At 41.7% G+C, this 21666-nt stretch overlaps 1 protein-coding gene across 19 annotated transcripts in view; it reads left to right on the top strand.

The window, feature by feature from the left end:
* Nucleotides 1-21666, top strand: part of RBFOX2 (RNA binding fox-1 homolog 2) — a 279211-nt gene that overhangs the window by 236994 nt on the left and 20551 nt on the right. For 11 of the 19 annotated variants that reach the window (XR_012647425.1, XM_075008282.1, XM_075008291.1 and 8 more), the window contains 6 exons: nucleotides 2313-2366; nucleotides 12369-12461; nucleotides 15134-15194; nucleotides 17004-17057; nucleotides 17178-17270; nucleotides 18381-18513. Coding sequence is in view for 18 of the 19 variants with exons in the window: in XM_075008282.1 (XP_074864383.1) it covers nucleotides 2313-2366; nucleotides 12369-12461; nucleotides 15134-15194; nucleotides 17004-17057; nucleotides 17178-17270; nucleotides 18381-18513 (488 nt within the window). In the remaining variant the exon portion in view is untranslated. The remainder of the gene's footprint in view (nucleotides 1-2312; nucleotides 2367-12368; nucleotides 12462-15133; nucleotides 15195-17003; nucleotides 17058-17177; nucleotides 17271-18380; nucleotides 18514-21666) is intronic. The other 8 variants (XM_075008343.1, XM_075008361.1, XM_075008318.1 and 5 more) reach the window with 3 other exon arrangements.

The following is a 21666-nucleotide window of genomic DNA, read 5'->3' as shown; positions in this document are numbered from 1 at the left end:
TGGCAGCAGCACTGGTTGGATTCCTGGGCCCTTTAAATTGCTGCTGGAGCAGCACACCTTGGGCAGCCAGTCAGGGAGATGGGCAGGTACAGAAGGCTGGCTGCCCCCAGTTTGTCCCTTTGCCTGCCTTGACCATGGTCCAGTGAGGCTTTTGGCCCTGTTGGAGACACCCAAGGTCTGATTTTTAAGGGTATATAACATTTTTACATCACTTTATATGTTCAAAGCACAGCCTCAATCACCTTCACTTACTGTCATGAGTTCTCAAAACTGCTTGCCCCAGGTCTCTCAAACGGAGTACCTAGAAAACTCACTAGACACCTTCCAGTTTCTACAGCAAATGAGATGGATCCTATAGACAAGGGCCTCATTAACTACCATGCTGAATCAAGCAAGGTTTCTGAGGGAAAAACAGTAAGGGATCACATAATAGACTATCATAATGTATAAGCACAAGGGGGCTGAATTAAAGGTACAAGAGGCAGCCTTCCTTATGGTATTTCCTAACTTTTGAGTGAGTGGTTTTGCAACAATAACTTTTTTTTTTTTTTTTTTTTTTTTTTAAACATTAAATGTAACATGGTTTATTTAGGAGAATTTTTGAATGTAACATACATTTAATGCAAAGACCCTGGAATGAGTGCAAATGTTAAAATTACTAATATGGCAAAATATAAAGTTCAGAAGTGAGTTTGGGTGTTGCAATAATGTTTGTTTTATTGCATTTGGTGGTTGTATTTGGAGGATCTCAGCTGTCCTGTCACTAAAAGGGTAAGACGGGTAGAGCACTTTTACTACAGCATGGCTATGTCTACACTAGCCAAAAACTTTGAAATGGCCATGCAAATGGCCATTTCGAAGTTTCCTAATGAAGCGCTGAAATACATATTCAGCGCTTCATTAGCATGCAGGCGGCCACGGCACTTTGAAATTGATGCGGCTCGCCGCCATGGGGTTCCTTTTCAAAAGGACCCCGCCTACTTAGAAGTCCCCTTATTCCTATGAGCATATAGAAATAAGGGGACTTGGAAGTAGGCGGGGTCCTTTCGAAAAGGAGCCCCGTCTGGACGAGCCACGCAGCGGTGAGCCGCATCAATTTCGAAGTGCCGCGGCCACCCACATGCTAATGAGGCACTGAATATGTATTTCAGCGCTTCATTAGTAAACTTCGAAATGGCCATTTGCATGGCAATTTCAGAGTTTTTCGCTAGTATAGACACGGCCCATATGTTTTAAGAGTATTGTGCAGGAGATGTTGCCTATATTCATGCAATAGACGATCCAGCCCTTGTACGTTCCTGGGAGGGTCAGATCTTGATGTAATAAATTTTTCAGAAGGCAAGTGTCATTCTAGAAGTGTAATATTATTATTTCTGGAGGCCTGGCTGCCTCAGAGCATTGCAGTAACAGGAGCTACGATGCCTTTTGCGTGGAAGTCATCGATGAGTGTGTGAAAATGTAGTTTGGTGCATTCCAGTTCCTACTCCCACATTATACCTATTGTTTTTTCATACTAGTGAGCAAAATCTGCAGGGCAGAAAGTGTCTGTTGCTGTGAATTTGCATACCACACTGCTCTGAGGTGAGCCATCTGGAGATAGCTCCAGCCAGAGGGACCAAAACCCTGTTTCTTTTGATAAGTGCATGAGAGTTAGCACCACTGATTGACTCTTCTGTCATGCACACCTCCGGGGTGGGTGAAGTTACTAAAAACACGACTTTATATTTTAAAAAAATGTTCTCACCGAACTCATTGTTTTGTAAAGTCTTACTTATAACTATTGAGCATTTAAGGTTGCCAGACCTGAAAATGTCTAAGAGCTTAGGAAAGTTCCTATCTGTTTAATGCAGGAGAGATGATTCCTAAGAACAGGAGTCCTGTGTGATTTCCTGATCAGAGAAGCAGGATTAAGAGTTCATTCTCTTTTGTCACAGCCCTTTCAGGAATCAGAGGGCAGGATGTGACTACTTGTGGGAGGTGTCCCTAGCCTGAGAGGAAACGGTAGAATGGAGGAGGAGGGAGATTTGTTCTAAAAAAGTGAATGAGGACAAGAGCATAAAACTGTTCTGGAAGTAAAGGCCAAGTGAGAGGAAAAAAAAAAAATGAAACCAATGGGCCTGTGACCAAGAGAGAGTGAGAGACCCCCAGAAGAATTGGAACAGCTCTAGGGTTGTCACTGGGATTTAGTGCTCCCATTTGTGAGCCAGAAATGGAAGGATTCCCACTCCCTTCTTTCGTGTGTGAAGATGACAAAAAGGAAGAGGGGAATGGGCTGGCAAGAAGTAAATCTTTCTTCTCTTGTCTCTCTGCAGCAGTTCGGCAAAATCCTTGATGTAGAGATAATCTTTAATGAGCGTGGCTCCAAGGTAAGTCCAATGTCTATATTCAGTTTCTCTTGTTTTGATTGCACAGAGAAAGAGGCAGTTCATTGCCTGACATAATATGCTCTGCAGAGATTGTGAGGAACTGGTGTGATGGGGGAGGGGGAGGGAGAAGCTACTTCTGGGACTTCCTCCTGTTCCCTCTAACTCCAAAATCTGAGCGTGTACAGTTTGGGCAGCACGTCCAAATGCTCCCAAATGTTCCTCCCTCTGAGAGGTCAAGTTCCTCAGCCCTATGAGGAAGGAGGGAGTCATCTGAGCCCTCTGAGCAGCAGTTTTCCTTGCACGAGTAACGTGGTGCTTTCTGGGAAAGGCAAGACAAGATGACGCTGTGCTGCGTATTTAGATCCCTGAAATGGTTTTCAATCTATAGCATAGTGCTTATTTAGAGTAAATGGAATATCTCACATGTGCAAGGCATTTTTTCCTTGCGTTCAAAAACTTACTAGGCTGTTGTGAGATATACTGGCCTTTCCTTGTTGAGATACCTGATGCTTAAATTAAGTATCCTCAGTTTCCCCAGTACGAGCCCTTCCCCATTGAATTTCTGTTGGTGCAGGTATTTTCACCTTTAAGATGCGCCTAAGGGAAGGAAAGTCACCTCTCCTCTCGAGTCCAGGCTTCAAATGCTGCTCAGATCAAATGTAGAGAATTTCAGTGATCTTTGTCCTAACTGGCAGTTGGGTCTCATCTCATAACCAAGATCCTCACAATGACAAATTGATGTGATTCTCTCTCTGCCCAGGAGGTCCAGCACTGGAATAGCAGGGAATGTTGCAGGTCAGGACCAAGGTGCATTGGCAGAGCTCTGTGGGGGAAGCTTGCACAGTGCATGTCTATACTATGCTTGACTTAATCAGTGCTACGATTCCCATTTTCAATTAAAATGAACATTTCCCCTCTCACATGAAATTTGTAAGATGCAAGCCAGCTAAGCAGTTTATATGTTTAAATCCCTGCCTATCCCTTGGGTTTGAAGTTCACAGCACTATGCAGCCTCATTGCTCCCTCAGCGATATACTTAACATCCATGGTTCTCAACAAATTCTCCCATGTTCCCTAAACTGCCTTTTAAAATTCCTTACTTTCTCCGTATATTCTTTGGAATCCAGGCAAGGGATTGTTTCTTGTCTAAAAGAACCAAGATTCACACTCCACTTCTGACAGTGCACCCACCCTTAGCCCATTCTGTGTGTTTTATAATCCAATCTGGGTAAATTGGTTTCTGGATAGTAGTAGCTTGGGAGTTTTCTTTCTCTTTATAGATACAGTAAATCCTACATGCTTTTACCAGAAACATTCAGCAGTGGCTGAATCTGAAAATATTTATTCTGCTCTGCACAGTTCTTCTGATGTTTGTAGGCCAGAGCTGTCTGCGAATTAGCCTTCCTTTTAGGCATTTCTCTTGGGCATTGTGAACAACCTCTAGCAAAATCCTTGCTTTTCTCAGTGTAATATTGCTATCTCTCTCTCACACACACCTCCTCAGCCCTGTATTAAACACCCACATCTGCCCTTTCCTATTTCAGCAATGTTAATACTGGTTATTCACTATGAAGCCTTGAATTCTGATTATGAACATTAACTGTGCAAGAAGATAATTAAGACCAAGGCTTCTGGTTTTCAGTTAACCAAAATCCATATTTGCTGGAGAGTTCTTTGCAGAATTTTGTTCTGCATGCTTAGTAGATATTTTTAAAATGAAAGCAATCCAGAGACACAATGTTCTGGCGCACCAGCTTCCTACTGCTGCTTGTCAACTTCACAGCAATGAGTAGTTGCAAAACTGATGCTCTCTGTTTCAGAGAGGGGAACAGCCTGAACGGAAGCCAGAATACACCCATAGAATATTTGTTCATGGGATTTTGCATCCTGGTCTGCCTAAAGTAATTATAATTTTTTTTTAAATGTCAAAATTATTAGTGTGAAGATGGGAAGCCTAAGTGTTACTGAGTGGGGTATGGTGGCACAAACCACCTGGTATTCATGTTATAGTATAAAAACAACAGTTTGATGACCTGATGGTGAAGCAAAGGAAATGGGTCTTTCTGGAAGCCCCTTCCACATTCTTGGGTTCTCCCTTGCCTCCAAAATAAAATAAAAATAAAAATCTGAATGGTATTTCTTTTGCCATGTAGTTCCCTTTATAATCTAACTTTATGAAACCTCTCTTCTCTTCCTCCTCTCTCTTGGGAATCTGAATGCAGGTGCTCCTGCTGTCTGCCTTGTGCTGTGTTCTCAATGCTCCCCTTCCTTCCCCAGGTTTCCTAAAGGGCGTATCTTGTATGTGGTGTTGGTAAATATTTAAGGTTTAAAGGGAGATCCCAAATTCCCCTGATTTTGCTCCCACCCAGTGTGCGACTGGAAACTCTTCCACGGTCTTGAGCAGCTCTTTGTCCCTGCCTAATGGTGGTAGACGTTCTCTGCCAGAAATTGCTCCAAGGCTGGTAAATGTAAGGGTTATATTTAATGTGCAACTTAAAACCTTCCTTTTGAGTCCACCTGAGATGAACTGATAATTTTTCTTTCTCCATTGTTAATTTATCGTGATGGGTGGTGATTTATTTTTTAACATTCTGTGAGGAATTGTATCCAACAGGCAAATGATGTGGCCCCTGTATAGCCAAGAAATGCTGTGACTAACTTACAAACTACACAGTTACTTCACAACAACTTTACACCCTGGATTGTGTTGCACATGCTATAAAATTGGCATTGTTAACTTTCTGAAGGGTGAAGTGAATTAGTTTCAAGTCATGTGGTGGTTTCTTCTAATCACATTATTTGTATTCCAGACCAGTCAGAATGCTCCTCTGATTAGGGTTATTTAAGATGATTTTCTTGTGGTTTTTCAGTTTGTCAAACAGAATGACTTAAGTTTTCCCTTATATAGGATGTTTTTGTTTCCACGGAAACTAGCTGTTTGTTTTTGAGTCCTACCATTGACCATGCTTTGTAGTGAACCATGGACAGATTATATCAACAGTAGCGAGGGTATATGATGATCCCTTTATTGGAGGAGGCACCTCTTCTGTTAGATGTCCCAACATTACTACACCAACTGAACAGCTTTGCGTGTTTGCACAGTTAATTTCAGCTACTTGTTAATTAAAATTCTGTGGTTAAACTGAGACCTTCCCCTATTTCCTATATTCCAAAGCTACACCAGAACTTACACCAGGAGGAAACAGCACTTTTTTTTCTTCATGAGTTGTTCAAGATGCAGCATTTTGACATGTGCATAAGTATATTAATAGCAAAATAAGGCTGCGTCAGAATCAGGCATCCTAGCTGCTGATAGGCTGATAAGGGAATCATTTACAAAAAATACAAGAATTCAGTTTTAGAATAGATCCCATGCCATTGGATACAGAATTATGTATGTGATGTCACCTTGTGCCTTTTATGTGGAGAAACCTAGACCCATGAAAAAGGAGTTAATCCAGCATCTTGAGGAGTGTTCTGAACTGCTCATGGGAGAGAAGGTGGTACCCACAGGAGCAAATTCATTAGAGGTTTACCCCTAAGGGGTTTGTGGCTTGTTGGGCAAATATACATTGATGACATCTATAGAGTACCACTTTTAGCTGATGATCCTCCTGTGAGTAGCGCACAGTATTCCTGTGGTGACCCATGCTACTGGATGCCTATTTGATTACAGGATTTTGATTCGCACAGCAATTTGTTTCACACTGGGCCCTGCTTAGTGCCCTCCATTCCCTCCGGTAGTTGTTTCATTTTAACATTTTATAAAATATCACACGTTGTAAATCTTGTTTTAGACTGTGGCAATTCACGCAGAAAACAGGCAGAGGTGGTTAGCAGGCACACTGAAACAGCCACCCACCCATAATGGACTTCCTGTACTGAGGGTTGCCATGGCAGTCTGTGCTGCATCAACAGCATCTCCTACATTCCTGAGAGCTAAACCAGAGAAACCTAAAAGGGATGATTAGTTAAAGGACACACATGTACAAATCTCTCTCTCATTTCCTCTGTTATCCGCAAGTAAATCCTCTTATGTCCACATGTTGTTCCAGCACCCAGCCATCACTTCTTCTTTACCTAAGGAATGAAACACATTTCCTCAACAAGCCCTACTCCTCCTGCACTTGGACCAACCCAGTGAGCCATTTGCACCCAGATACCCTCCCCACTGAGCTCCACTCCCCCAGCATCTGAACCCCCTCCCATCTCAGTCCCTTGCCAAGTTCTGTCCTCTCCCTACCAAGACCCTGCATCCCTCAAGACTCAATCACCTTCACTTAGACCACCCTGCAAAATCCCATTATCACTGCACTCGGTTTCTCACAGCAAGCCCCTGTACGTCCAGGTCCCCCACTGAACTGCCTGTACCTAGATTACCCCACACAGAACCATCTCAACCCACTCCTGGATCCCCCTCTCGCCCCAGCTAAGCCCTCCATACTTAGAGCCTGACTGGCAACACCTGGTATATCTGGCAGAGAGGGGTATGGGTGTTGGATGTTTCTGGGGTAGACCCAGTCCTTGTGCTGGGTGAGTGTTGGGTGCATCCTCAGCATTAAGTCAGTATTGTAGGTGGAGGGGAGCTGCATGGGGATCTACCCCCGTGCCTGTGCTCTCCCCAGTGCTGTAGTCTCTGTTTGCCAGACAAAGTTGGCAGAATTTCAAAATTATGTGCAGGTCTTTTGTTATTTTGGCATAAAATTTTTCACATTTTGGCACAGAATGTCCTCGGAAGCAAAGCTTAAGCAAGCAAGTTGTTGCCACTTAACTAAAGCTGCAATTTTAAATCCATTTAGTTAAAGCAGTGCAAAAGTCTGTGTGGATGCGCATATTGGTTTAAATCAATTTCAACCAAGTGAAAATAAGACAGTTATGCTATATCTACACTGCAGACTTTACTGTGGCACAGCTGTACTACTGTAAGGTCTCCTACGTAGTCTCTGTTCTGGCAGGAGAGAGCTCTCCCCTGAGCGTGTTTACATCGCTCCTAACAAGTAGCGGCAGCTGTGCTGGGGGAAAGTATTTACTTTCCAACATAGCACTATCTACACTAGTGCTTTTGTTGTTGAAACCTTTGTTGGTCAGGGTATTTTTTTTTCCACATCTCTGATTGACAAAAAAGAATGTCAGTGTAGACGCAGACTTATTTCAGTTTAATAAGAAAATAGTAAGTGTGTTCACACAGGTACGCGCCATTTCACTAAACCATCTTTGAAACAGACAAGATAAAACAACTTTCTTGTGCTAGCAAGGCCCAGAGTAATTACTGGGAAGAAAAAGAGGAAACTAAAATCTTGTCCACCCAGTCTTGAACCCAGACAAACCTTGATTAATACCTTTTATTTCAGTTTAGCTGTAGCTAATTTTATCTTAGTTTATACCAGTTCTTAATCAGTTTAAAACAAATTGAACAAACTCAGGAGTAAAGCAGAATAAGAGTGTTCATACAGCCATGTGTACTGGTTAAACTAAACCCATTTAAAATCGTACCTATGTGCAAATCTGCAGGTAGACAAGCCCTTAGTTCGAGTTTCCTTACTGACCAGAAGTTCTACTGTTGTCTTCCTCCAGGTTTTGGTGAATATATTTCCACTCTTTAAACAGTAGATGCTTGTTTCTGAATCTCCTGCTCAGTCAGTGTTGATGCATTCCAATCACTCATCTCAGGTGGATTATGGAGGAAGGTGGAAGGTCCCTTAATCTCTCCTAAAGCCTTGGAAGCAGGCAGCTCTAACTGCTGGACTTTCCTGGCCGTGTCTCTATGCTTCTGTGTCTTGACTGTATCTATAAAGAGGATGTATTTTCAGAAAACAACTTACTTTCGGTTTAAAAAAATAATTTTGAATGTAGCAGCAAATTAAGGAAATGCCCTTCAGAAGCTTTGTATTCTAGCAACACAAAGACAAAGATGCTGCTGCTCAGGTGAATGTTCTAAGCACAGTGGAAAACAGAGTTAACAATGCATGGATTTCAAGGGATTCGGTTTAGTTTCCTTTGGTTTTTATTTTCTGTTTTTTGTTGTTTTATTTTTTGTTTTGTTTTAATTTCTGTGTTCTGGCCACACCCAGGAGAACCGTCTGCTTTTGATTTCTCCCTTTACGGTCACATGGTAAATTTTCTTTCTCATTCTTCAGAGATGGAAACATTCAAAGACTATATCTATCTATCTATTTTTTACACCGCTCATCCTGTTGCTTGTTATTTATTGCAGAATCTGAGGCCAGACTAAAAGGGTGACAGTTACTCGGTCTCTTCAGGGCCCTCAAACAAGCCTTTGAGGAAAAAAAGAGGGCTGCAAATTGTTCAAATGTTTTAGCAAGGTTTTTTGTGGGTTACCCAGTACTGTCTAATCTCAGTCTTATTTCCAATTGTTAGGTAAGCTACTGGCGAGGTTAACAGTGAGGTAGAAGGCCATATATGTCATATTAAACTTAGCTACTTGTAATATTAAATAATCCTAGCTCTCTCTTGACCCAGGCCTGTATCCTCCCTGAATCTGACCCTCTGCCTGCTGAAGTGGGGAAAGTGTTGCCCATTGTGGATCCAAGCTAGCAAATATTTTTGCTTGAAACTTCCAAGTGTTGTTTTGTGAAGTAGACAATCAAGCAGAAAATATCAAGGAGAGAAAAAGAAGACTGTTATAAATAAATTTAGGTACAAAATAAGCTCCATTCTTTTGTAAGTCACCTTTTCCTAAAGGATTTTTTTTAATTGTGTGCCTTTTTTCTCCCTGATGGCAATTTTTAAAACAAATTAAGAAAATAAAAATTCTGCCAGGTTCTGTCTGTTTCTTTTCTTTTTTCTTTTCTTTTCTTTTTTTTGGGGGGGTGGGAGGTTGTTTACACTTTAAACATAGTGATTATGTCACGTCTGGTCTGATCTAGTTTTACTAGAGTAGTAACTGTATGCAATATTGTAGGGGTATTGGTCCCAGGATATTAGAGAGACAAGGTGAGTGAGAACTTTTACTGGACGTACAGAAGTTGCCTCTGGAATACTAGTTGAATGTCATACACACACGCAGTATGGTCTCATACTTTAATGAAGGGTGCACGGATGTTGAATCTTTAACACCATCCATACAGCAAAATGTTAATTGGGTATTGCAATTAAATAGGTGTTAACAGAGTGATAAGTGTGAGGACTTGTGTACATAAACAGAACCAAAATAACTAAATTAGTTTTAATGCATTTCTTTAGTTATTTTGGTGCAAGTCTGTGTGTGAACATCAATTTTGGAATGAGTATCCAGTTTGATATTAGTTCTTCAAGTTTTTTTTAACTTCGATTATTTTGAAATAGGATGCTCTTATTCCAAACTAAGCATCCCACACAGATTTATAATGCCTAGAATAGTGTGAAGTAAAATCAGTGTAGTTATTTTGGTACCAGTTTGTGTGTAGACAAGCCCTAAAATTTCCTCTTCCTCTGTTGTTCCATTTTCTGTCTTTTGCGATGTCATGATTTCTTTAATTTTTTTTCTCCATAAACTCTTCCATGACAGACGATTACTGATTTTTTTAATGTAGAAGCAAGATTTTATATTTGATTTTGTACAACATTTCAGACGATTTTGTACAACATTTCAGACTTTTTGTACAACATATCTTTATTCACCGTAAAGAAGCAAAGGGGACAAAACCATAACTTTCGCACTTTCACAGATTGCCTTCTAAGGAAACCCATGATCTGTCCTCCTTTAGCAGCCAGCTCAGCTTCAGCATGTCTGACCCCAGGTTCTAGGGGATCTTATTAATTCAGACTAATTTGTCATTCCTATTTTTCTGCTCACCATTTGGTCAAACTTTTGACTCATTTCAGCAGCACACTTTCAAGCTGCTTTGAAAAAGGAGGTACTTGGTAGTTATATAGGGCTTTAAAAAACAGTAATTTGAAAAACGTAATAGACTGGAACTTTTCACTCTGGGGGTAAGAGGAGATGTGAGATTCTCTTGTAGAATTCAGCATTACAGTTCAGTCATCAGCTAAGATTTTTTTAATTCTCAATCTTAAAAACAAACAAGAAAACATTTAAAAAAAGACAAATTTTAAAAGGACTTTACATTGGAAACCCTATTGTGAAAAATAAAGGCTACTATGCAGAAGGTTACTGGAATGGCAATGGCGTGAACCTTTAAGGTTCTAATTATAAATCTTTAAAGAGCACATGTAAAATGATGGCCCACTACCTTTTTGCCATTAACTCTGTTTAAACATCAAGGTGCTATTGCTCCATTTCAGCCCCAGTGTCATCTCTGTTGAGGAGGGCTACAGAGCTGCATGGTCTTACATTACTCACATTATTTGGCTCTCTGTTTAATATAACGATTTCCATTACATCAAACACAATTTTTGTTCTCCGTGCTCTCCAGGATGGCTCCAGCACAGATTACTATCTGTACACAACTTGTGATCCTTTTATTTCAAGCCACAGGAGCTAGGTACTCTGTTTATGTTCACAAAGGATCTTAAAAGCAATCTGAGGTGAAATTTTCACCATGGTCCCTGACCACTAAACTTACATTATGAATGTCCGGATCGTCAGAGCGGTCTATCAGAATGTATCATTTGTTACAAGTTAAATGCCTGGTTCATTTAATCATGTCAGTCTGTCTGTATGACACTGCAGTTCATCCCCATAGGAGTGAGATGTGTTGCCATACACAGCACTGTTTTATGATTGAATAAACAGCCATGAGTGGAGATTTCTTAGGAAAGAAGTTCTGTTTGTTTCTTCAGGGTGACCTGGGCTCAGTAGGCCAATGGCTTTGCATCTATGGGGATGTTAAAATACTCCATGGGCCACCATAGTTACCCAGCAGGCCTAGGTGCTGGCTTGAAGTGGTTTCTGTCATATACAGGGTTTATGCGCTTTGGTTCAATAGCTCTCAGTGCCTCTGCTATACAGATTGTTCCAGCAGCCCTGCCAACAGGCCAGTGTGAAACAGTTATTCTCTAGCTTCAAAGTTCCAGCCCACTTGGGGATACCCCTTGTCTCTGCACACCATTGAGAAGAAACTGAGACACCCTTTGGAAGGTGGGAAGTGTTAAGATAGTGACCCAGGTATGTAACTGCATGAGGAGGAAGGCAGCAGTTGGTAGGGAATCCTGTCATGGCCTGTGACATTCATGCACACAGAAATGTCATTCAGACTTTATTGTACTATACAGACGCGACGTGACAGTCACAGAAGGAAAATTTTACACCACTCTTTCCTGACAATAATATATAGTGCTTTAAATGTTTGTATTTTGGTACCACCTAGTAGCCTGAGTTAGTGTCAGGGACCTGTTCTCGGCATGGAGTTGGACATGATCTCTGCCCTGGAGATCTTAATACTGGGCTTTACAAACATCTAATCCTCTCAGCAATTCTGTGAAGTAAATATTATTGTGTCCATTTTACAGATGGAAAAAGGGAAGCGTGAAGGGTGACTTGCTCATAGCTACAGGAGTGTCAGCGTAGGAGCCAGGAGCAGAACACAGGTGTTCCTGGTGCCCAATCCTGAACACCAGCCACAGGTCTCTCCTGCAAGAGCCTGTTGAAACTACCAGGTGTCTTTCAATACCAGGAAGTAGCATAGACATTAATTGGCAGTGGCATGAAATGTCCCAGCTTGGGCTTTACCAGCTTCCCTATATCAGAGTAGAGTAGGGACTAGCATTTGCCTTAAAGAAAAGTTGTTTCGAGTAACTTTGTACTTCTTTTTTGGTCTGGCCTCAATTGCTTTTACATTTTCTTTTCATTATTATTATTAATTATTATTATTTATTATTTAATATTCTGATTACAATTCTTTTAGTTTATTTTATTTTATTGAATTGAATTTCTTTTGTTTATGAAACATGCATGAACCAACTATGTGACTCTAGGAGAGTATTGCTGAGTTGTGCTGATGTCAATTTCATACTGTGATATTTTTTCTCTATTTACCTAGAGATCAGTATTTCAATATATAACGATGTGCATGTTTTCCCCCCTTCTCCCGCTGCATGCAGGGATTCGGGTTCGTAACTTTCGAGAATAGTGCTGATGCAGACAGGGCCAGGGAGAAATTACACGGCACCGTGGTAGAGGGCCGTAAAATCGAGGTGCATGTCTTCAGTAATTCAATTTCTTCTTTATATTTATTCTTTTTATTTCTTTTTTGTGTCTTGCCTCACTTATTTCACATTTGGATCCCTGTCTTGTGTGTGTGTGTTTGTGTCTGTGTCCTTCACCCCACCGCACTGGAGTGTATAAAAGTGACATCCCTTCCCAAAAAAACTTTGGTTGATTTGGGTATTTTTTTCTTTTTCTTTCTTTCTTTTTTTTTTTTTTTTTTCAGTTTGTTTCCCACCCACTCCAAATTTGTGCCCTTCTGCTGTCATGATTTTCCTTTGCTTCAGTTTGTGAGGCTCCAGTTTCCTGTTTGTTATCAGGCCTGAACAAAAGTAACTCAAAACGTACTGTCTGATTTCTAACTCTGTCTGACAATAAAGCAGGGGGCCAGCCAGAACCCTCTCTTTCCTCAGAGGCCAGTTCTCCTTCATCCAAGTGTGAGCTGATGTTGAGGTCAGGGTAGAGGGAAGAGGCACTGACTGAGCTGCTATAGCTGCCTTCTTAATCAAACTGCCGTTAAAGTTAAGACCTAAAACTTCCAGTAATGAGAGCTCTCAATAGAAGCGTAAAGTGGATACATATGATGCCATTGCATGGCACTCAGTGATTTTCAGTTCCACCTTGTTGAAGGCTAACTGGCCCCTTCCCTTTGTCCCTCTTTCATTTTTAAAAAAGTACTAAATATTAAAAACAATTAAACAAAAAAGCCGCTGTTTTGAGTAAGATGTTTGCATATTTTGCTTTTTTTGTTTTTTGTTTTTTTTTTATTTCCCTTTTTGATGGTTTAGCGTTTAGGGCCCTTCACTTGACTCACTCTTTCCATGGTAACTATACACAATGCTGGCGATGGTACGAGTTGGCGGTAAGTGAAACAAAAGTGCTAGAGAAGAAGCTTTATATTTTAATTTTTTTTTAAAGTTACAAAAGCGAAATTAAATAAGAAAGAAAAAATCCATCTGCCATCTCACATTAACACTACAAAATGTGATTTGACTTGTTGTCCCCACCCGCCTCCTTTCCCTTTTCCCCTCTTTTATTTTCAATGCTGTTGAGTAATGCCGCCTGGACTTTGGATGTACGTATCGTTTTGTAGCAGTCTGAGCTGTTTAATTACTGACTTCATGGTGATTTTCCCCTTGCACATCTTACTCAGAGTTACTGAACTCCAGTTTGGCTGGTTTTTATTAATGCACCCATCCCCTCCTCTTTCTCTCCTGCCCCTTCCTTTTCTTGCTCTGTCTTTCCAAGACCTGTTTGTAGCTGTGATTCTTTGGTCTGTCTTTCTCTCTCACCATCCTGCCCTCTCCAGCCCCCATTTATTTCTTTACTACTACCTACTAAATTCAATGCAGCTGTTAGTCTCTCTTTGCTGACTGGTGGTTTCTGATTGGTTCTGGCAATTTTTCCTTTAAGTGCTTGTGTTGCACTTTGCTGTAGCCGCTGATTTCGGGCACTTGCTCCATCTTAATGATTGTCTGTGAGATCCTCTCTTTTCCTCCCTTCCCCACAATCAATTGCTTTTTTTTTCTTTCTTTTATCTGTGTGTGTTTAACTGCATGCTCTCAGTCTCATCATTGTTGTTTCCCATTTTTTCTTTTTTAAATGTGTAATCTTTATATTGGTTTTGGGCCAGAACTTGAGTAAATGTGGTCCCAGGCTCCCCTGGCGTGCACAGGCTCACCACTCCTAAAGGACATACCAAGGCACATTTTTGTTTACTTCTCCTTAAGACTGGCTCCTTTCATTCCTCTGGCCTCTCTGTTCCGTTCTGGCCTGGGATTTTGACAGATCATTGGCTCCTGCTAAGAAGCTTCACCCTCCTTCCAAGAACTCCCAGGCTGTCTCTGACATGGGGCTGCAGTAACTTGGCTTTCAAACCCCATGCATCCTTTCTTACCAGCACCACCTCTGCTGTAACACCCACTTGCTACTGTAGCACTCAGAATGCTTGGAACTATATGGAGCTCTGTAATGAGGGTGGAGGATATAATGACACCAGAAACCCAACTACATCTCTGCAGGTTATTCTGAGACATTTTTGTGAGAATGTTAAAATCAGAGATAAACAGATCAGTAACCCAAGGATATCTTGAAACTGTTTGAAGGCTAGTATCTCACAGAATTCCAAATGTCTCCCTTGGCATAAAGAGACTAAATCCAAGACAAACAGAATCAAAATTACTTTTCTTCCTGAAGATCTGTTTGTCTGTGACACTTGTGGATGACCACATTTTAATGGTGGGCTTTTACCACAAGCTAGTTTATCTGCCACCTGCTTTGTTTGTCCTCTGACTCAGCTGCAGAGATCCCCATCCCTACCGCTCCAGTGGGATTGGGACCAAATAGCTGAATTTTTTTACCCATCGGATTGGTGAGCTGCAGATGTCCAGTGTGCTCTAATGGTGGCAGGATGTCTGAGAATCCCAACTTTACTCTTGTTGGCCTTTTTTAAAATGCATAAAATGTCACAATTAGCTGTAATGTTTACAGTTAAATGGCAACTCTAATCGTAATTTAAATGTCTTGCATTTTTATAAAAGGAGTTGTTTGATTTCTTTGCTCTAAGATGCATAGTGTATGTGGTATTGGAGAGAGAGTTATCTTTTTCCCTAACATCTTGTGCTTCCTTCCCTCTCCTCCCCCACCCCCTTCTTACTTTTAGGTGAATAATGCTACAGCACGAGTGATGACCAATAAGAAGATGGTCACACCATATGCAAATGGTAAGAGAGAATGTTTATGCTCATCATAAACTGAAAGGTTTCTGGGCTGGTGACAAACACTACAGTGGGATCTCTGGCTGCTCAGCACCTTTGAAATTGAGGCCACTTATTTAGGTGCCTAATTGTGGGTTTAAGACCCCAACTCTTAGGACCCATTTAAAAAAAAAACAAACTTTAGCCTTATTTTTAGTTGTAAATATAAGTGTAGCCAGGAAATCTGGGGCACCAAACAGTTTGTCTTTCACAGAACTGGCCTGTTGTTAAGCTTTCCAAGGAATGTGGAAAAGGAATGACTTAAGTTGTTCTGTGGAGTGAAGAGCCTGTGGCTGTGCTGCTTGCCGCCGCTTCGAAGTTAGCAACTTTGAAGCTTGCACAGCGGAAATTATGCTAATGAGGTGCTGCATATGCAGCGCAGCACCTCATTGCTATTCTCCGATTGGGCTGATTAGCGTGCTCCCTTCAAGGGGGGCACCAGTGTAGATGAGCCCAAAGATGATTATAAAAACCTCAAAGATGGGGCTGATGAGCTAATGTAGTAAGTTTCATAGGACTCCTGTGGAGGAAAGATAAGTGATATTTAATACAGGTTGAACCTCTCTAAATCTGAACACTGTCTTCCAGCAACATCAATAATCCAGCATGATTTTAGATAGCCAAACAGCCACTTATCAGGGTGTGGCCAAGTTTCCTGTGGTCCCATAATGTTAGTTTCCAACCACCAGTCCTGGCTGTCAATGTTCTGTGCTGTTGTTTATCTCTAATTTGCCTCTAAATGTCTTTTGAGAGTCCAATAAGCAGTGGAAGTGTCAATAATGCTGCTAGACAATATTGACCTTTTGTGATTCAGCAAATTCTCTCACCCAGCACTGGTGAGGTCCTGAGGGTGCCAGGTTAGAAAGGTTCAACCTGTAGTGAAACCTGCAGGATTACCAAGTAAGCAGATGAGGCTTGCCCTGAAAAGTAAAGACCTTTTTCGTAAATCAGATCTGATTAAGGTTCTACCCCAGTCCTAGTTCTCTTCCCTTTTTGGTTCAAATGGGCAGGGACACAAGGTTTCCAGCTCGGTTCACTTGGAACAAATGCCTCGGTTCATACCCATTTTACAATGGAAGGTTTTTTTACCAAGTCCAATATTTGTTTATTTAAGCATTGCTCTCTTGTGGGTTTGTGTTGATGATTTTCAGTTCTTGCACATTGCACAGATTCTATTAAATGGCTCTCTGGGAAAGACTGTATGTGAGGGATGCAATGCGGAGAAATTGGAAAACTATAAATAAAACAAAGAGAAAATGTGGAATGAACAAACTTGTTTGACATATTTTTGTGAAACATTCTTTGTGTGATTCAGTTGTCTGGGAAATCTCAAATCCATCACCATGCCATCTTTAGCCTCTTGCCACTAAATATCACAGCCAACATATTTGAGACATGGGGATGTATTTTGACTTGCCAGAGATCACAGAGTAAGCCAGTGGATTAGACATAGTTGGAATTCACAATGTTGCCAATGAACATATAGCTTCGTAAGAACTGATGGAAAGATTCACAGAGAGAATGCAGAGTCCTGTGAGTTAACGTGTGTAAAGTAGTTGGCATTCTGCTCAATTTTTTTTTAATAGCTTACACCAGAGGTTACTATGCAGTGGGTCAGTTAGTGTTCTGCTTTACCTCTCGTATAACAGTCTATATCTGGACCCCAGCATTAGGAAAGGTAGTCTCCCTCCATTCAAACACACAGAGACCCCGGTGGAAGCAGTAGAGGGGCCATTTCTGGGGTGTGAACTCTCATTACCCTGTTTGCTGTTTCAGGTTGGAAATTGAGCCCTGTGGTCGGAGCAGTGTATGGTCCTGAGTTATACGCAGGTAGAACTTAAGTAGACTCTTCCTTTTGCCATTTACCTGCAGTGGTGTTTGTTTGCGTTCACAGTCTGCTGTTTCTTTATAACCTTTTTACGTTTTTTATTCTTTTTAAAACTAAATTAGCGTCCAGCTTTCAAGCAGATGTCTCGCTGGGCAATGACGCCGCAGTGCCCCTGTCAGGAAGGGGGGGTATTAACACTTACATTCCTTTAATCAGTAAGTAGCCCCAATTGGCCCCTGTATTGTTACTGTGCTTGAGTAAACAATGATCTGTTAGCCCTCTTCTCTCCAGCCTGTATGATATATACTTGAAAGGATGGGTCTTGTTGGGGACACATTCGCCACCATCCAGAGCCCCCACGCTGGGCAGTGGTCATGACCTTTTCATCTTGCAGTGTATTTCCATGCTTGCTTTTGACTGGGGCTTCTGAAATAAAGAAGAAGCAGAGCAGAAGGGAGGGGAGTGTGAGGAGAGTGCCACTGCTTGTCCTTCAGAACCAAAGAAACCAAACAGACAAATCCCCAAAGTACGTATTATACAAGCTGCCAAACTGCGAGTCCACTGCAAGCCCCCTAGTGGCATGCGCCTGGAAGCACCTTGGGTTGAATTTGTGCCTTGCAACTGGCTCCTTCTGGGTATCTGTTATTGCTTTGTGTTTGCAGCCGCCTCTGAGGTTTTGACCTAATTTGCCCTGAGCCAGTTTACTCCAGCATGAAGTGTAATAAAACAGGGCCCAATAACAAGGAACCGGTTACTGGTCACATTTGCCAGAAGACAATGGGCTCTTGGTAAACTGGCATTTTATGAGGAATTTCTGCTGCCTTACACAGGGGTTATCCTGTTTTTCTTGCTTTAAATTGACCACGGGCCGGAGAGGATGGCAGGGGCGGGGCGGGTGGGGTAACAGGACAACTGATTTTAAAGAGCTCGCGCTGAATTATTTCAAAGAGCCTCATCCAAATTTGAAAGAGTCCCCTGCTGTCTTCGTAGCAACTCTCTGTGCTTCTCGGACTCTTTCTAACCTGCCTGTATGGCCGTGTCAAACTGGGGGTGGGAGGAAATTATACCGTGTTTACAATGAATGAGGCATGACCCAACTTTAACCCCTTGCATGCCAGGCCTCTCTGCAGCCCTCCCTTCCTCTGGGTTGTGATGTAGCAGGAGGTACGCTCTTTCTACAGGGCTGTAAGCATGCCCCTTTGCCGGACAGACGCGGAACATCCCATAGCTCTTGAGCCTATCGTATTATTTTGTTCAAATCAGACAGTTCTGAATGGGGCAGGAGTTCTGATCCCTCTCATCTTTCTCCTTATCTGTCTTAACAGTTCCAGGCTTCCCCTACCCCACTGCAGCCACCACAGCAGCTGCTTTCCGGGGAGCACACCTGAGGGGCCGAGGACGGACAGTGTATGGGGCAGTCCGGGCAGTACCCCCCACGGCCATCCCTGCCTACCCAGGGTAAGCACTGGACACCAGAACAAAGTGCTCTGTGCCATATTGAGAGGTAGCTGATTGGCCCAGGATAAAACTCAGAGCTCTGTTGGGTATGAGACACAAGATGCGCTAACACCAGCATACCCTGCACCCAGTGATGCTGAAAAAAGGCATATATAAAATCTGCAGTGTTATGCTCACAGGATACTTTGCCTTTCATTTCAGTATCCTGATGCTCTAGTAACTAAAGGCAACTGCCTAAGGTACCAATGGGTTCCCTCTCATGTGCATTAGCAGTTTGTCCACGTGGAATTCATCTAGGATTGACAAAGAGAGGGTTCCAAGTCTGTGGAGTGAGGCAAGTTCTGTTCTCTTCACTCCTTTGTATTTTGTGATCCCGGTTTGAGGAGTATTACCAGTTGCCTTCAAGCCTCACCATCTGGGAGTAGGGCACAGGAGAGCCAGGTACCCACAATGGATTTGCTTTCTTAGTTGGAGACGGTTTAAAAAGGTTTAAAAGAAAGATCAATCAAGTGCATTTAAATTGAGGGGAGGAAGGGAGTATAGGGTGAATTAAACAGCAACATGCTTCTGCTAGTAAGAATGGTATGAAGCGCTGATGGACATATGATCTGGCATCCTTCACCATCTGTTTTTTGTTAGTCTTGCAGTGGAATGGATTTCGTAGCAACAAACCCTGCTGCTGTTATTTGAAAGGAGTAAATTGCTAGGTTTATTTGGATTTTTTGAATCTAAGGATGCCTCATTCACATAGCTTACCCCTAGACTGTTTGCCCTGGTCTCAAGGCAGCATCCTAATATTTTCACAGATGGACTTTGAGTTTCGGAGAATTGTCCCAGAAGGCAAGAAAGTTGAACACTAATTATCATTTCTCCTCATTAAGCCAGTTGTGGAACAGGGTAGAGCAGAGACAATAAAATCTCCTAATATCACAGTACTTTTGGACCTTGCCGTTGAATGATGAGCTTGGAAGACGATGTGTAATAGAATAAGATGTGGATTACTGGGCCTTTTCTTCATAGAATCCAGTCTGGCTTTTAAAATAGAGCTCAGACATCCATCTACCTTACAGCAAGAACTTGTAGCAATAGTTTGAACTGTTTTACATCTTATGTTATGCAAAAAAAAAAATGTTGAACTTAGTAGGTCCAGTGGCCTGGAGTGGAGAAGCTGTTGCCTGAACACATGGGGGTTCACAATGGTGTTCTTTTTGCTGAATTTTCAGATGATCATCACTCTTACGTAGATCAATCTCTTTCCATTGCCATTACAAGTTTATATCCTGTATTCTCTAACCCTGGCCTCTACAACCTCTCTCCATCTTTGTTAGTGCAATAATGACCCAGTCTTGTTTTATCAGGAAATGCTCCAGAGTGAAGCACACAAGCAAAACTGAGCTAAGTGCTACTGTTTAGAAGGACTTTTATCCTGTTGTAGGAAAGGCTTTTATTTTTTTTTTATCCCTGATAGTAACCGCTAAAGCATTCCTAGCAAGAGGCTGTTGTCACAGTATGCTGGGAAAACGCTACTTATATCCTTTCTGCATTTATGACAGATGAGTTAAATCCACCCCCTTTTTGTGTATAAAACAATTACAGGTTGAATCTCTCTGGTCCGGCAACATCCATGGTCCAGCATGATTTTAGTAAGACAGATGTCCACTTATTGTGGGGGTGGCCAAGTTTCTTGCAGTCCCATGAATTTTGTTTACAGCCACCAGTCCCGGTTCTCAGTGTTCTGTGCTGTTACTTAGCTCTAATTTACCTCTAAATATCTTCTAGGAACCCAGTAAGCAGTAGAAGTGTTGGTGATGCAGCTAGACAATATTGACCTGCTGTGGTCCGGCACCGGTCAGGTCCTGTTAGCGCCAGACAAGAGAGGTTCAACCTGCATTTAGATTTAGAATGCGGCCATGCACCATGGCCATCCCTTCTAAGTAATATTGCATGACTACATCTACTTGTGATTCATTCAGTTTGTCTGGTGCCACTGACTGATTTCATGTCTTCATGTGTAGTGAACTGTCCAGCAAACAACTGAAAGTTAGTAGTAAACAAGCTTCACTCACAAATGACCCAGTATTATACTAGCTACAGACAAAATGGTTTAATTAATACATTTGTTGTTGGATCTCCAACATTGCATTCCTTAGGTAGGTGCTGTAGTTCTTTATATTAGTGTTTAAAATGCACGGCACAGTAAAAAAAACAGTAGGAGAGAAACAGTATTACAACTGGAGTTACGTCAGGCCACTTTTAACCTTGCATGTTCAGTGTCATGCGTACCTTCCTGACATCATATCATGCATCTCTTTCTTCCCCCTACCCTTTTAATGGAAAGATGCGACCAAAAATTAAGCCTTGAGAAACTGAAATAAAATGGATGCTTGGGAAGAGGACGTTCAATAAAATTCAAAGATGAAAAATTCAAAACTGATAGTAGAAAACACTTCTTCACAAAACCCAATTGTTTTGTGGAAATAATTGCCACAAGAGATCTTTGCGACTCAGAGTTTAGCAAGATTCAAAAAGGCAAGATGTTTATACAGGTAAGAAGAGGAATTGCCAGACTGGATCACACTCAAGGTTCACCTAGTCCAGTATCTTGTCTGATAGTAGTCAGATGCAGGTGCTTCAGAGGAAGGGGCAAGAAACCTCTTGATCCCTAGTAATAAGATATTTAAGATGCAAAACATGAGGTTTAATAAAAGCAGGCATGAATATGCATTTTAATACAGCTAAATGCAAGGTCATACATGTAAGGATGAAAAACAGAAGTTACACAGTCAGTCCCTCATCCTATATCTTGTAAGGCAGTGAACCAAAAAACATTTACGGGTCATGGTGGATAAGGCAGCTGAACATAAATCACTGTATAACGTGGGGACTTAGAGAGAAAATGGAATTCTTGAGTTCAAGCAGGGGAACAGTGAATAGTAGTAGGGAGATATCATCACCTTTGTATAAAATGATACTAAGACCATTATAGGTATTACCATGTGCCTGTTTAGTGGCCATGCTTTTGAAAGAATGTTGGGAAGTTAGAGAGAGTCCAGTAAAGAGCTGCCACAATAATTGGTTCAAGCTCTGACAACGTCTTGCTAAAAAACTTCAGAACTTAAAAGGGCTCAATTTCTTTCGGTTAACAGAATGAAA

This window comes from Carettochelys insculpta, chromosome 1, assembly GCF_033958435.1.
Source record: "Carettochelys insculpta isolate YL-2023 chromosome 1, ASM3395843v1, whole genome shotgun sequence".
NCBI lineage: Eukaryota > Metazoa > Chordata > Testudines > Carettochelyidae > Carettochelys > Carettochelys insculpta.
This window is presented reverse-complemented; position numbering and strand designations above follow the sequence as displayed.